The sequence below is a fragment of the Beta vulgaris genome, chromosome 4 (assembly GCF_026745355.1).
Source record: "Beta vulgaris subsp. vulgaris cultivar EL10 chromosome 4, EL10.2, whole genome shotgun sequence".
Classification (NCBI taxonomy): domain Eukaryota; kingdom Viridiplantae; phylum Streptophyta; class Magnoliopsida; order Caryophyllales; family Amaranthaceae; genus Beta; species Beta vulgaris.
Genome location: NC_079205.1, coordinates 24698086 through 24711107, shown reverse-complemented (window position 1 = coordinate 24711107; position 13022 = coordinate 24698086). Strand labels below are relative to the sequence as shown.

At 34.0% G+C, this 13022-nt stretch overlaps 1 protein-coding gene across 1 annotated transcript; it reads left to right on the top strand.

The window, feature by feature from the left end:
* Positions 1-8949: 8949 nt before the first annotated feature.
* Positions 8950-13022, top strand: LOC104907654 (peptidyl-prolyl cis-trans isomerase, chloroplastic). Its single transcript, XM_010696614.4, has 7 exons — positions 8950-9293; positions 9662-9955; positions 10044-10243; positions 10973-11208; positions 11708-11850; positions 12135-12206; positions 12649-13022. The coding sequence occupies exons 1-7, from the start codon at positions 9108-9110 to the stop codon at positions 12874-12876; spliced, it is 1359 nt and encodes a 452-aa protein (XP_010694916.1). The 5' UTR covers positions 8950-9107; the 3' UTR covers positions 12877-13022.

Here is a 13022-nt window from a genome sequence, read left to right as displayed (position 1 = left end):
CTTACAGAAGCGCAATTGTTGATTATCTTTTAGTTTAAGTTTGCTTACATTTGTTATGTTGACATGAGGAGGAATTAAGAATGACAAGTGAAACCTACCAGCTTCATCCTGAATTTTTGAAGGTACTGAAATTAACATATAAAATTTTTAAGGCTTGATCCTGCACCACCGCAAGCTACTGTCTTAAAGAATACGGAGAAAGATACGTTGTCAATCAAGTGCAAGCTTGAAAACACATGCCATAGATTATTAAAGAAAAACTATAGAAATAGCAGCAATACACCAAGGTAGAATACAGCAAAACATCCAACAATATTCTTCTATGTTATCCATTTTGTGGATCTCAATGGATAGAAGCTCCACAACTTGTCCCCACAACCAAAAGAGACCCATGAAAAAAGGCATCCAGCTGAACTTCAACTCTATGATGATGATAAACCAACCACCAGTAACTTATGTGTCCTAGATTACAATAAATGTGCTACGGCTACCTAGTAGAGCTTTGCTTAATTTATATCTGGTATATGAAGATAGTGGATATATCAATGATAATTAATGTAATCTTGGAGAAGTTAATCTTACAAATCGCAGATAGTGTATATATTTGATAAAAGCTCATATCTTTTTGCACCTAGTTATCTACATTCTCACCAAGTCATGGACACCAACAGTTAACTCATAAAAAATTACATAACTCATGAACACCAACAGTTAACTCAACCTACTTATCAGAATATCAATAATCTATATTTACATTATCAATAGTCTCAAGATTCTCAATTAGTTATCCATAACTCATTATCAAATGATATAACTAATCGTGGCTTAAAAATACATCACCAAGGGTTAATTGTACATCACCACTAGCTTAGAAGTACATCACCCATAACCACTAGCTTAAACATAGAGTCAAGCCAACACACATAAACACCATATTACGCCACAAGTATGGAAGTCTAGAGAATTTCAACTCTTACCTTACAAAGCTCTAAATCCAAAATGAAATAAAACGAAATAACTAAAGCAAATAGAAAAATGAGAATGACATTTTCCATAGCTTAATTTCAAAGTAGCAACATCAAATTATCAAATTGAAACCCTAAAATCCGAGATGGAACTGAAAAATAGAGCCAAAAAAATCCGAAAAAATACCAAAATGAAATAAAACGAAACAACTAAAACAAAGAGGCAAAATGAGAATGACATTTTCCATAGCTTATTTTCACATTAACAAGATCAAATTATGAAATTGAAACCCTAAAATCCGAGATGTAACTGAAAAAATAGAGCCAAAAAAATACTAGTTTGAATCTTGTTTGAGATTCAATGGAGAACTTTGGATCTTGTCCGAGCTTCAATTGAGGACGAAATCAGGTCGAGCTACTGTAGATCGGAATTTTTTTTATGAAATTGGAATTTGTTTGAGCTTCGAGGACGAAATTGTGGGTTTTTGCTACAGTAGTGGAGTTACTGTAGGTGGAGGATTTTTTTTTTGCTACAGTAGGTGGAGGAAATTTTTTGCTTCAGTAGGTGGAGGAATTTTTGTTGTTGAAATTTGTTTGAGCCGTTTGATTAAAATGATCCAAGGGTTGAGGTTTGTTCTCATATAATTAGGTATTCTCACATATTCATGTTATTCTCACCAGAGCCCAAATCTATATATATATATATATATATATATATACATATATATATATGTATATATATATATATATATATATATATATATATAGGCAAGATCACATGAGAATGCTCCTTACCTGATAAATGAGAATGAATCTCAGTCACACGATTGGATTAGAATTATAACACTTGTTCATAAGAGTTATACTACAAACAAAAATTTGAGCCAAAAAAAAAAAGACTTTTTTTCGATTTTTTTTCCTAATATCCTCTTTTTTTGGAGTTACATCACTGTTTCATTAGAGTTACATCACTTATTCATAAGAGTTATAGCGCATAAAATTCATTCGCATTTCTCATGTAACTATGCGTTCTCATATGAACTCACTTATATATGTTGTCAAAATCAATATCGTTAAGTTAAGGCGATTATTGACTTAACGAAATGCATTTCTCATGTAACGAAATTCGACCAATGTTTCATCCTCTACTGATACAATGACATGATTATTTGATATTGATTATTGACTATGATCTACTTTCATAGCTTAAATATTTCATGTTCATCCTTTAGTGATATAGTGTATGATTATGTATCATCTTCATATGACATATTCGATTTCGATTAAATGATTAACATTGATCATTGTTACTTGTTGAGTTGTTCCATGAACGATGAAAAGTCGAGCAATTTTATAATTACGAATTAAGATGCTTTCATTAATGATTTAATGTCAACCTAATTCTTTAATTCTAACTCTTTTTGTTGTTATATTATAGTAACTGATTCAGACTTGAGAGTGACTAAGTCACTAACTAACAAAATGTTTAAGTTTAATAGTCTATTAACCCTAACACTATAAGTCTATAATCAATAATCCTTATGGTTGTTAGTTGTTGCTTGTTACTTGTTGGATGTTAGTTGTTACTTGTTACTTGAATACATATGCAATCATGAATAAGAATAACTAAATAAGTTAATAACTAATAAGCGATACTTAGGCAATAGGCCAATTACCAATAGCCAATAATGGCGAATGGCCCAATAATATAAGTATAACTTATAAGTCTTACTTTAGTAACATTTCAAATTAGTAATATAAGTATCAAACTATTAATGATTCAATGTATTATTAAAAAATTCACAATGAATCAATCACAATTCACAATAACAGTATAATTACAGATTATAGCCGATTTCTTCCGACCCAAGTAATTCCGAAAGCCGCATTATTCCAACCCAAGTTATTCCGATATCGGTTTCTTCCGACCCAAGTAACCCGAAAGCCTATTTCTTCCGACCCAAGTAATTCTAAAAGCCGAATTATTCTGACCCAAGTTATTCCGATATCGATTTCTTCCGACCTAAGTAACCCGAAAGCCGATTTCTTCTGACCCAAGTAATTCCGAAAGCCGAATTATTCTGACCCAAGTTATTCCGATATTGATTTCTTCCGACCCAAGTAACCCGAAAACCGATTTCTTCCGACCCAAGTCATTCCGAAACCCGATTTCTTCCGACCCAAGTAATTCCGAAAGCCGATTTCTTCCGACCCAAGTCATTCCGAAAGCCGATTTCGACCGACTTCACCTTATTCCATTCTGACCCAAATTCACCCAACCCAGATACTGGCCGACCCAGACTCACCCGACCCAATTCCGACCCAGTTCTGAGATCCCCTCACCCAGTTTCACCTGACCCAAGTTCGCCCGACCCACCCAGTTCCGACCCAGTTCTGAGATTCCCTCACCCAGTTTCACCTGACCCAAGTTCGCCCGACCCACCCAGTTCCGACCCATGACACACTGTCACCCAGATTATTCCGACCCAAATCATTCCGACCCAGCTTGGGTCAACCCAAACCCAGCCAGTGACCTAGATTGACACCTCTAATGTCATCATGGTATGTTATAGGTTCAAAACTATATATTTTCATTTTTTTATCTTCATATAACTCAATTTTTAAAAGTATGATTTTGAAAAGCATAATTGCTATTGTATATATAATATGCTATTTTTATAGTTATTTTATGTATTTAAAAGAAATAATAAATAATATGTGATTGTTCATCTAAATAAATATATTTTCAGAATTTGTAAAATTATATTGTATATGAAAATTATTTCGAAACATATTTCAAACACTTTGAATGGTAAAAAAAATATTGCGAATTATATAGCAAAAGCTATATACAATTTACATAGTTGAATAATTTAGGTTGTTTATTCAAAATCAGAGTGTAATCTCCACTTATTAAAAATACCTTATATGTATTTATATCTATGTTAAACACTTTTTTTTAAAAAAAAAAACTTAGAAAGAATGACATGTCATGCTTAGGTGGAGCTCTCTATAATATTTTAAGATTGTTTTTGTAAAATAATACTCTAATATTTTCATCATATCGCTATAGATTATAATTTTTGTTGTAACAACAAAATTTCCTTAACAATTTTTGTTGGAATACTAAATTATTTTGGTTCAGTTGAATAAGGCTGGTGTTTGGATCCTCAGAGTTCTAAAAGAACTCTACAATGCAGAGTTTAAGCAATATCAACCATTGAATAAAAAATCAGTAGCTCATATATATATTATCTTTCCAATGCCCGCTCTATTTTTTCTCATCAAAATCCACCCCCTTATTTCCCCCTTTTCACCAATACACGCTCTTGATTTTAAAATGTATGGTTCATATACAACTCTACCTTGTAGAATTTTATTAAAACTCTAGAGGATCCGGTCTCGTAAGACTGAGGTTTTGAAAGATAATATGTTTAGTCATGTAAGTTGAACTTATGATAAAATGCTATAGTAACATACAGTTGTAACACCCCCGTCGACCCGAATCCTTCTTTATTCGATAAAACTCGGGTTTTGGGGGAAAATAAATCAACGAGGGTTCGACTCGACGGGTGGCGCTACCGCCGCACTTATCTCCTTGGAAATAAATACAAGGCTAAATTAAAAACAAACTAAACTCACATTCATTAATCTTTACAACCAAATAAATCGTTCGTTAAACATTACTAATTAATTAAGTGTTTCAGAGTTCCAGCGGAAGCTAATCATATGCTAAGTGGACGACAACTCTAAATGATCTCCCTTTTTATTCCCCCGATCGATCACCCACCCACACAAATACATTGAAAAGAGACAAGAGAGACAAACTCCCAAAAATCAGAAAAACTGAGTAATTCCAACTCCATCCCGTAAAGTACTTAAGTTGAAAATACTTTGTAAAATAGTAGAATAATAGTTTCGGAAGTCATAGCACATATACACATATATATACATTAAATAATCACATCATTAATTCAATTAATCTAGTTATTCAAGGAGAGTAAAGAGAACGCCAGTAAGCCGGGGTCAATCCCCTGTAACCACTTACTTCAACATTGTAGGTCGGGGCGAGCCCCTGTAACCACCTACTTGTAGGCCGGGGAAACACCTTGTAACCACCTACGAAAAATCCTAATGGCTATAACAACAGAGTCCCTAGTGTGCACACCCCTTCTACTTGGATCACAACAAGATAAAAGAAAGACAGTAACAGAATAATCAGCATAGTAACCAGAGAACCTGTAGGGGCCGCTGAACCTCTCATACAGGGCAACATGTTCATCATTTCCCTCCAATATTTTACTTTACGTGATTAACATCTTATAATTCAAGTAATCACATAAACCACGTACACAATTACGTCATTTGTTCAATCCAGTGTGAACATATTCAATCCATCATAATCTCAATCTATTCAAAGCGGTTTCAATAACTCATTTCATATTCACAACCATCACTTGAGTTCATTTACCACTTCAGATTCATAATCATTTCATTATCAGAAGTTCTTATACTAATTCCAACTTTCATAAAATCTCAATATTAATAATAATAATAACATTCATGAATCATAATGATATATAGTATAATAATAATAATAATAATAATAATAATAATAATAATAAATAATAATATAATATAATAATCATGATAATATAATAATAATCATAACATTATTAAATGACATTAACCGATTTTAATAACGTTATAATAAACATCTTTGTCATATCGTACATCGTTCATAGTCATGATTCATAATCGTTGTCCATTTTGTCATTCATAATCATAATCCGCGTTAAGTCGATAATCCATATTTATAGTCCATACTTATAAATCTTTATAAGCACATAATCACGTAATCAATTCATTTTACACTAACGGGATCTATGTTTAGATGGACATCGGAGATTACCTCGTGACGCGTGCCCAAAAGTTAAGTTCACGAACGGATTAGCACTCTTGATATTCCTCGTCTACGAAATCGGAGTCTACAATAGATGTTAACGAGATCTAAGTTAGTTCCTAAATAACCCCTTTTTATATACATATATAAAATACACGATTTAAATAATCCAAATAACTTTAAAGAAATTCTTAATGATCTTTAAGAGTGTTTATAATTTTCAAATCATTTATGAAATCATTTTAAGTACTTACGAAATTACTTCAACTTCATTTTTATTAACTTAAACAATTATTTAAACCTGAAAAACTAACTCGATTATACTCTTTTATTATTTTTTTATTTTAGAAAAATAGGAAACATTATCAAGTTATCAAAGACTAAGCTAACTAAAATATACTAACTTTACTAAAGTAACTAATTTAGGAAAGTTATTGAGTTTTGGTTTAAAAGTAAAAGTAAACAAAATAAAACAATTAAGACTCAAAATAACACAAAGGAAAAGGATGTTTTAAAACATTAGTTTCAATAGTGTACCCACGGCTGTTTGAAACTGTTTCCAGAACTTAGATAAGAATCTCGAGTCCTTATCTGAAACGATGTCCTTCGGAACACCATGTAGCCTAACTATCTCATTAATGTAAGCATCAGCCAACTGTTTCAACGACCAAGTATCCTTCATTGCCACGAATCTTGCCGTCTTAGTCAAACAGTTCACTATTACCCATATTGCATTCTTTCCCGATCTTGTATTCAGTAATCCCATGATGAAATCCATAGAGATAGATTCCCATTTCCATCCTGGCACTTCCGATGGTTGCAATTTTCCTCCAGGCTTCATATGTTGTATCTTCACCTTCTGGCAGGTTAAACATTTTTCCACGAAATCGGCTACTTCTTGCTTCATTCTAGGCCACCAAAAGTGCTTCTTCAAATCCTTATAAAGCTTATCTCCTCCTGGGTGTATGGAATACGGCAAACTATGAGCTTCCCTTAGAAATTAGAATTCTCGTCTTGAGTTTCTCGTCCTGGGGCACACACAATCTCCGTTTATACTTCGCAACGCCATTGTCGTCGATCTCGAACTCTGGTGCTTGACCATTTTCTTTCATCTCTCTTAACTTGCTTAACCACTTGTCTGCAGCTTGTTTATCTATCTTAACCCCTTTCTCTCTCCTACTTTACCCATCCCACACCCCACACAAATTAATTCTCATTGGTATTTGTAGTAACACTAATAAGGAAGATCTTTAGGAAACAGAGGTAGTATTTATGAGTTGTAAAACTATATTGTAATTGGGTCTTATTTTGAAGTATATTTCAAACACTATCAAATGGTGAAAATTTATAATGTTTTGAATTAGGTATCAAAAATTATATTCAATTTATATAATATAATAATTTAGGTTGTTTATTCAAAATGAAACTCTAATTTCTCGTTATCCAACTCATTTTATGTATTTAAATATATGTAGGACTCTATTTTTCAAAATATTTAAAATAAAAGTTAATGACATGACAATCCTAAGTGGTGATCAATTTCATAAGTTGTAGAATTATATTGTAAATGGATCTTATTTCGGAGCATATTTCGAGCACTATTCAATGAAACAAAAATTATAATATTCCAAATTATGTAGCAAAATTTATACAAAATTTACATAATATAATAATTTAGGTTGTTCATGCAAAATCAAACTCTAATTTTAGCTTATCTAGAACTTCTTATGTGTATTTAAATCTATGTAGGATTCTATTTCTAAAAATATTTAAAATAAAATATAATGATATGACAATTCTACGTGGCTCTCTCTATTTGATAAGTTGTAGAACTATACCATAAATAGATCTTATTTCAAAGCATATTTCGACCACTATCCAACGGAACAAAAATTATAATAAGTTCACATTCTTTGGTTTTGCTTAATCGATTATGCTAAATGCTTACATTTCGTTATTCACAATCATTTTCGCTACCTTGGATAGCACGCGGACCAACAACTAGTTAGAATTAGGGTTAAAATATTTAAGTAACATACTGCAATTGGAATTAATGATTCAATTGGAATTATGGTTGTTATAAGAGATTCAATTAGAATTAGCGTTATTGTACAAAATGTATTCATGTTAGAACTAGAGTATTCAAAGTTATATATACTAGATTGTCAGCGGTCAACTTTGCACATTGCTAATGAAATATGAATTAGGGTTTTATTTTTAATGTTTTAACGTCTATGCAAATAACCCTTGTTAGTGCAAGCTGTTTTTAGGTTACAAAACACGCCAAAGGTCTTTCGCATCCTGTAAACACGCCAAAGGTCATTGTTATATCTATTACAAGAACTCAGTCATGCATATTAGCAAAAGGGTTAGTTCATATTAAGTGATGATTAACTCTAAGGGGCAAACTGTTAACATGTAGCGTTAGACTTTACAGCAAAACAGTAAGCAAAAAGGTCCCTGGGGTGGGTGATGAAGTAGCTTAATTGTAAGGCTTTGTAGTAGCTTCAGTGGTAAGTGCATGAGCAGCTTGGTGTGCAACAGGCTTAGTGGTAAGGCCAATGGAAACCTCATGTGCATCAGTGTGATAATAGAAAAACTAAGTTCAAATTAGATCAGAAAAGATAAGTTCAGATTAGATCGGAAAAATAAGTTCAGATCAGATCAAAAAATATAAATTCAATGCAGATAGAAAAATAAGTTCAGATTAGATCAAATTAGTAAAAATAAGTTGAACTAAACATAGCCTTACACATGCCTAAAAAAGTAAAAACTACTTACGTTCTGTTTATTTGGATTGAATTAATGAAATTTCAGTTTGTTGCAAATTCAGTTAAGTTTATTTCAGTTCAGGAAAATTCAGTTCAATTCAATTAAGTTAGTTTTTTCTAACCGTCTTCATACGATTTAATTCAGTTTAAACAAATTAAGTTTAGTTCAATTGAGACTAATTTAGTTCAATTCATTCCAAAAAAAAACTAATTCAGTGAAAGAAGATAGGTTTAGTTGCTAAACAACATCAACTCGTGGGAAATTTGGAAGTACAAAAATCTTATCCAGATTTAGAGGATGATTGAAAACATCATCTTCTTGTTCTCACTCCCTCCCACTAGTTTGCTACTCCCATAGTCAAAGCAACCCCCACTACTTTCCCTTATCTTTCTCTCTGCTCCCCTCTTTTACATTCAACACTAATGTTATAATCTAGTAACACAAAAAGCTTTACTTCAAGTACATCAATGTCTTCTTTCATTTGTCCACATTACTTTCCTTCCATTTGCAGCTCAAAACATGCTCTCACGAACAACCCAACTACCCTTTTCCAAGTGGGTTTACCCAATTTTCGCCGAAAATCTCAGTTCACGCGCTTGAGTCCTCGATGTCTCTTCGAAATTCCTCGTCAAGTTGACCCCCTTGATGAAAAAGTAAGTTTTCTTTTACCCATTTCCTAGATTTCGTAGTTTTACTTTGTTTGGTAAACTGGAATTGTTTTGGTCAATTTCATGAATGATTGAAATATTTCGTGTGTTAATTAAATAATCCTGGTTTTTCCCAAAATAGTATATTGATTACTTTGAAGCGGTTATGGGTAAGATTCCATAATCCATACATCTAGATCAATATATGTGGTTGGAAGGTCCACATCATAATGGAGCACAAGTTGTTTGTTATTGCTGTTGTTATAATTGACTTTAGATATGACAAAGTGAGGTGTTACTTGTTACCCTGTATGAGAAAATTAGATTGAGGATGATCGGCTTGTTTATAGAAAATTTGTGGTGTTTGAGTGCAGAAAAAGAGGTCATTTTCAATGAAAGAATGCACGATTTCGATAGCATTAGCAGTTGGGTTGATAGTTGGCGCGCCTGCTTTGAATTGGCAAAGCGAGGCACAAGCATTTACTACTCCTACACTGCCAGATTTAGCAGTGTTAATATCTGGTCCACCAATCAAGGATCCAGAAGCTCTGTTGAGATATGGATTGCCCATCAACAATAAGGCCATTAGAGAAGTTCAGAAACCGCTGGAAGACATTACGGAGAGCCTTAAGGTTGCGGGGGTCAAAGCTCTTGACTCAGTTGAGCGAGTAAGAACCAAGGCCTCTTCTTTTCTCTGGTGACCTCTTTTCATATTTGGATGCTAATAATTGAGGATATTCTGTTACTTGATTGTAGAACCTGAAGCAGGCATCTCGTGCATTCAAGAATGGCAAGACTGTAATTGTTTCGGGGCTGGCTGAATCAAAGAAGGAACACGGTATGGAGTTTCTTGCCAAGCTCGAAACTGGAATGGATGAACTTCAACAAATTGTCGAGGACAGGAATAGAAACGGGGTAGCTGCAAAACAAAGAGAATTGCTTCGATATGTTGGCAGGTTAGTGTAAAAAATATTGGCTTTTGAAATTGAAGCTACTTGTTTTTGTCCATTAATTGCCAAACATATTATGAATTTGAAGCCCAGTTACTCTTTCCTGATTGGCTGATAAATGAATATAGTAATTTTGTTGTGACTTGCTGATATCTTACCCAGAGAGCACTCTTTTCCCTTTCTTTGTTTCTTCATATATTTTACTATTTCTTTTTGAACGTTGAGTGGGTGGGAAGGGGTGCGTACAAGGAGGATGCATTGGCTGGTGGGATGAGTGGTAGTAGAACATTAGATGTTTGAATATACTAAGGCTTGAATTTCTTTTCTACTAGAAGCTTGATTACAAGGTAATTGCACTGCCCGTTCCTTATTTGGGGCATAGCAGCTTTTCTAGATTTGCTATGTCTTTAATGGAATGGGGATTATCTGTGTTCTTCAGTCAATAATTTGCTTTGTCCAATTTGAATGTTGTGGAGTTCACCAATATCTGGCATATGCAGCTTACTTTGGGGAGTGGTTTGTGCTGATTCTTAGCTGTAGTATTGCAGTCAGTTTGCTATAGCATCCTCAGTGCTGAGAAAATTGATATAGAAGTGTGCTAAGGATTATCCGAGTATCGATGAAAGGCCATTAGTTTGAGAATCTAGAAAGGACTTGTAAATTAAGCTTTTTTCTCATAGGTACCCTTCTTACTGACTGCAGCTGAGATCTTCCTGGGGAATTGGATTTCTGCAGTGTTGAAGAGGACATGGTGGATGGCTTCCCCTATGAAGTGCCAGAAGAATACCAAAGTATGCCGCTCCTGAAGGGAAGAGCAGTCGTTGAGATGAAAGTCAAGGTGAAGGACAACCCAAATCTTGAGGATTGTCTTTTTCGCATTGTGCTTGATGGTTATAACGCCCCGGTAACTGCTGGAAATTTTGTGGATTTGGTGAAACGACACTTTTATGATGGCATGGAGATCCAAAGAGGTAACCCCATTCTCTACTAAGCAAATCTATTAGGACAGTTAGAGTTAGTTTTTTGCTTTTTACTTGATATTTGTACCATAAATGTAGATTACCGAGTAGCAAGGTTCATCAGTTTACTCCACTCCTGTGGTTGGTATATAAACAGGTTTGATGGGGCTGTGGGGCATATAGACTCAAATATTTCGTCTGACTTGGTTTTAGTTGTGAACTTGTCATTGAAATGATCTGAGATTCTGAAATTATACTGCTTTATTTTTCTTATATTTTTCCCCTTCCATTGGTGTCTCTTCACCTATACAGGCCTTTTGTAAAATATGCTATGGTAGAAGCATCTTTGTAGTGAGTATGTATCTCTATATATTATCCTGATCCAAAACTCTCTCTGGATGTGTGTATTTTTTTTGTGGCAATTCTGGATGGTTTTTTATACCTTATAGTGTCACTTTGGATGTTCAATAGCTGACTTTGGAGGTTTGGTTGGTTTTCTTTTCTAATGCAGCCGATGGCTTTGTTGTTCAAACTGGAGACCCTGAAGGTCCTGCTGAGGGCTTTATTGATCCCAGTACAGAAAAGCCTCGAACAATCCCATTGGAAATCATGGTGGAGGGGGAAAAGGTTCCGTTCTATGGTGCAACTTTAGAGGTAAGCTCCTTTCTTTTTTGTGCTCTATAACTTTGCATCAGAGTTCAGGAATAACTTATTGCTGCATAAGTGACTATATGAGAGCAACAAGTGACCAATATAAACTACTTAATTTTTGATTGGATGCTCTGTACATTGCATATTCATGTTCAAGAAGATTAAACCTCCGCACAATTACAATCAGATGCTATATTGAAGCATATCTGATCCCCTTGAACCGTAATTTTCAGTTAAGACTTATTGCGTTTGGAATGTTCCAGATCTTACAAGCCTTTTTGTTTCAGGAACTTGGTTTATACAAGGCTCAGACAAAACTCCCGTTTAATGCCTTTGGTACAATGGCCATGGCCAGAGAGGTAAGAACTTGCAACCATGAATATTCTTCTAATCTATAGTCTACAGATTTTAAATGGTGTTTGCTTGGGTAAACCATATTACTAGGAAAATAGTCTGCCTTATGCTGAAAAATAGTAATGCCAAGGATGGAAAACCTATTTCGTTCTAAAGTAATAAATGCCGCCACATTTTCCTTATATTTTTTTTTACCTTCCTTCTTCCCTTCTCCTATCTATCCTCTTCCCTCTATTTTCATTTGCTCTTTCTCTCTAAGTTTTCCTGGGAGAAACCAAATGAAAGAAACCTAATTAAAAAAATTACGTTTTCCTTCCGAGATATTATTTACAGAAAATCATTTTCCATCTCATCAAACCAAACGTAGCCAGAAGAGGGAGGGGATGAACAAAGAGAGAATAGCTGCTTTGCATTTGATTTGACATACTCTGCTCCTATATATTGCAGGAATTTGAGAACAATTCAGGTTCAAGTCAAATATTTTGGTTGTTGAAAGAAAGTGAACTGACCCCAAGTAATGCGAATATATTAGATGGTCGTTATTCTGTGTTTGGCTATGTAACTGAAAATGAAGATTATTTAGCAGATCTCAAGGTCGGTGATGTTATAGAATCAATGCAAGTGGTCTCTGGCGTTGAGAATCTTGTAAATCCAAGCTACAAAATTGCGGGCTAGGTTCTCGCTATTCTTGATAATTGTTTTGCTGTATGGGAACACATTTGTTACAAATAAGTTGGACCAATTTTTGACGTTTTTATTAGCTTCGACGGGGTGTGAATTGAGTCTTCTTTGTAGGAGAAATACAACATTCCATTTGTACA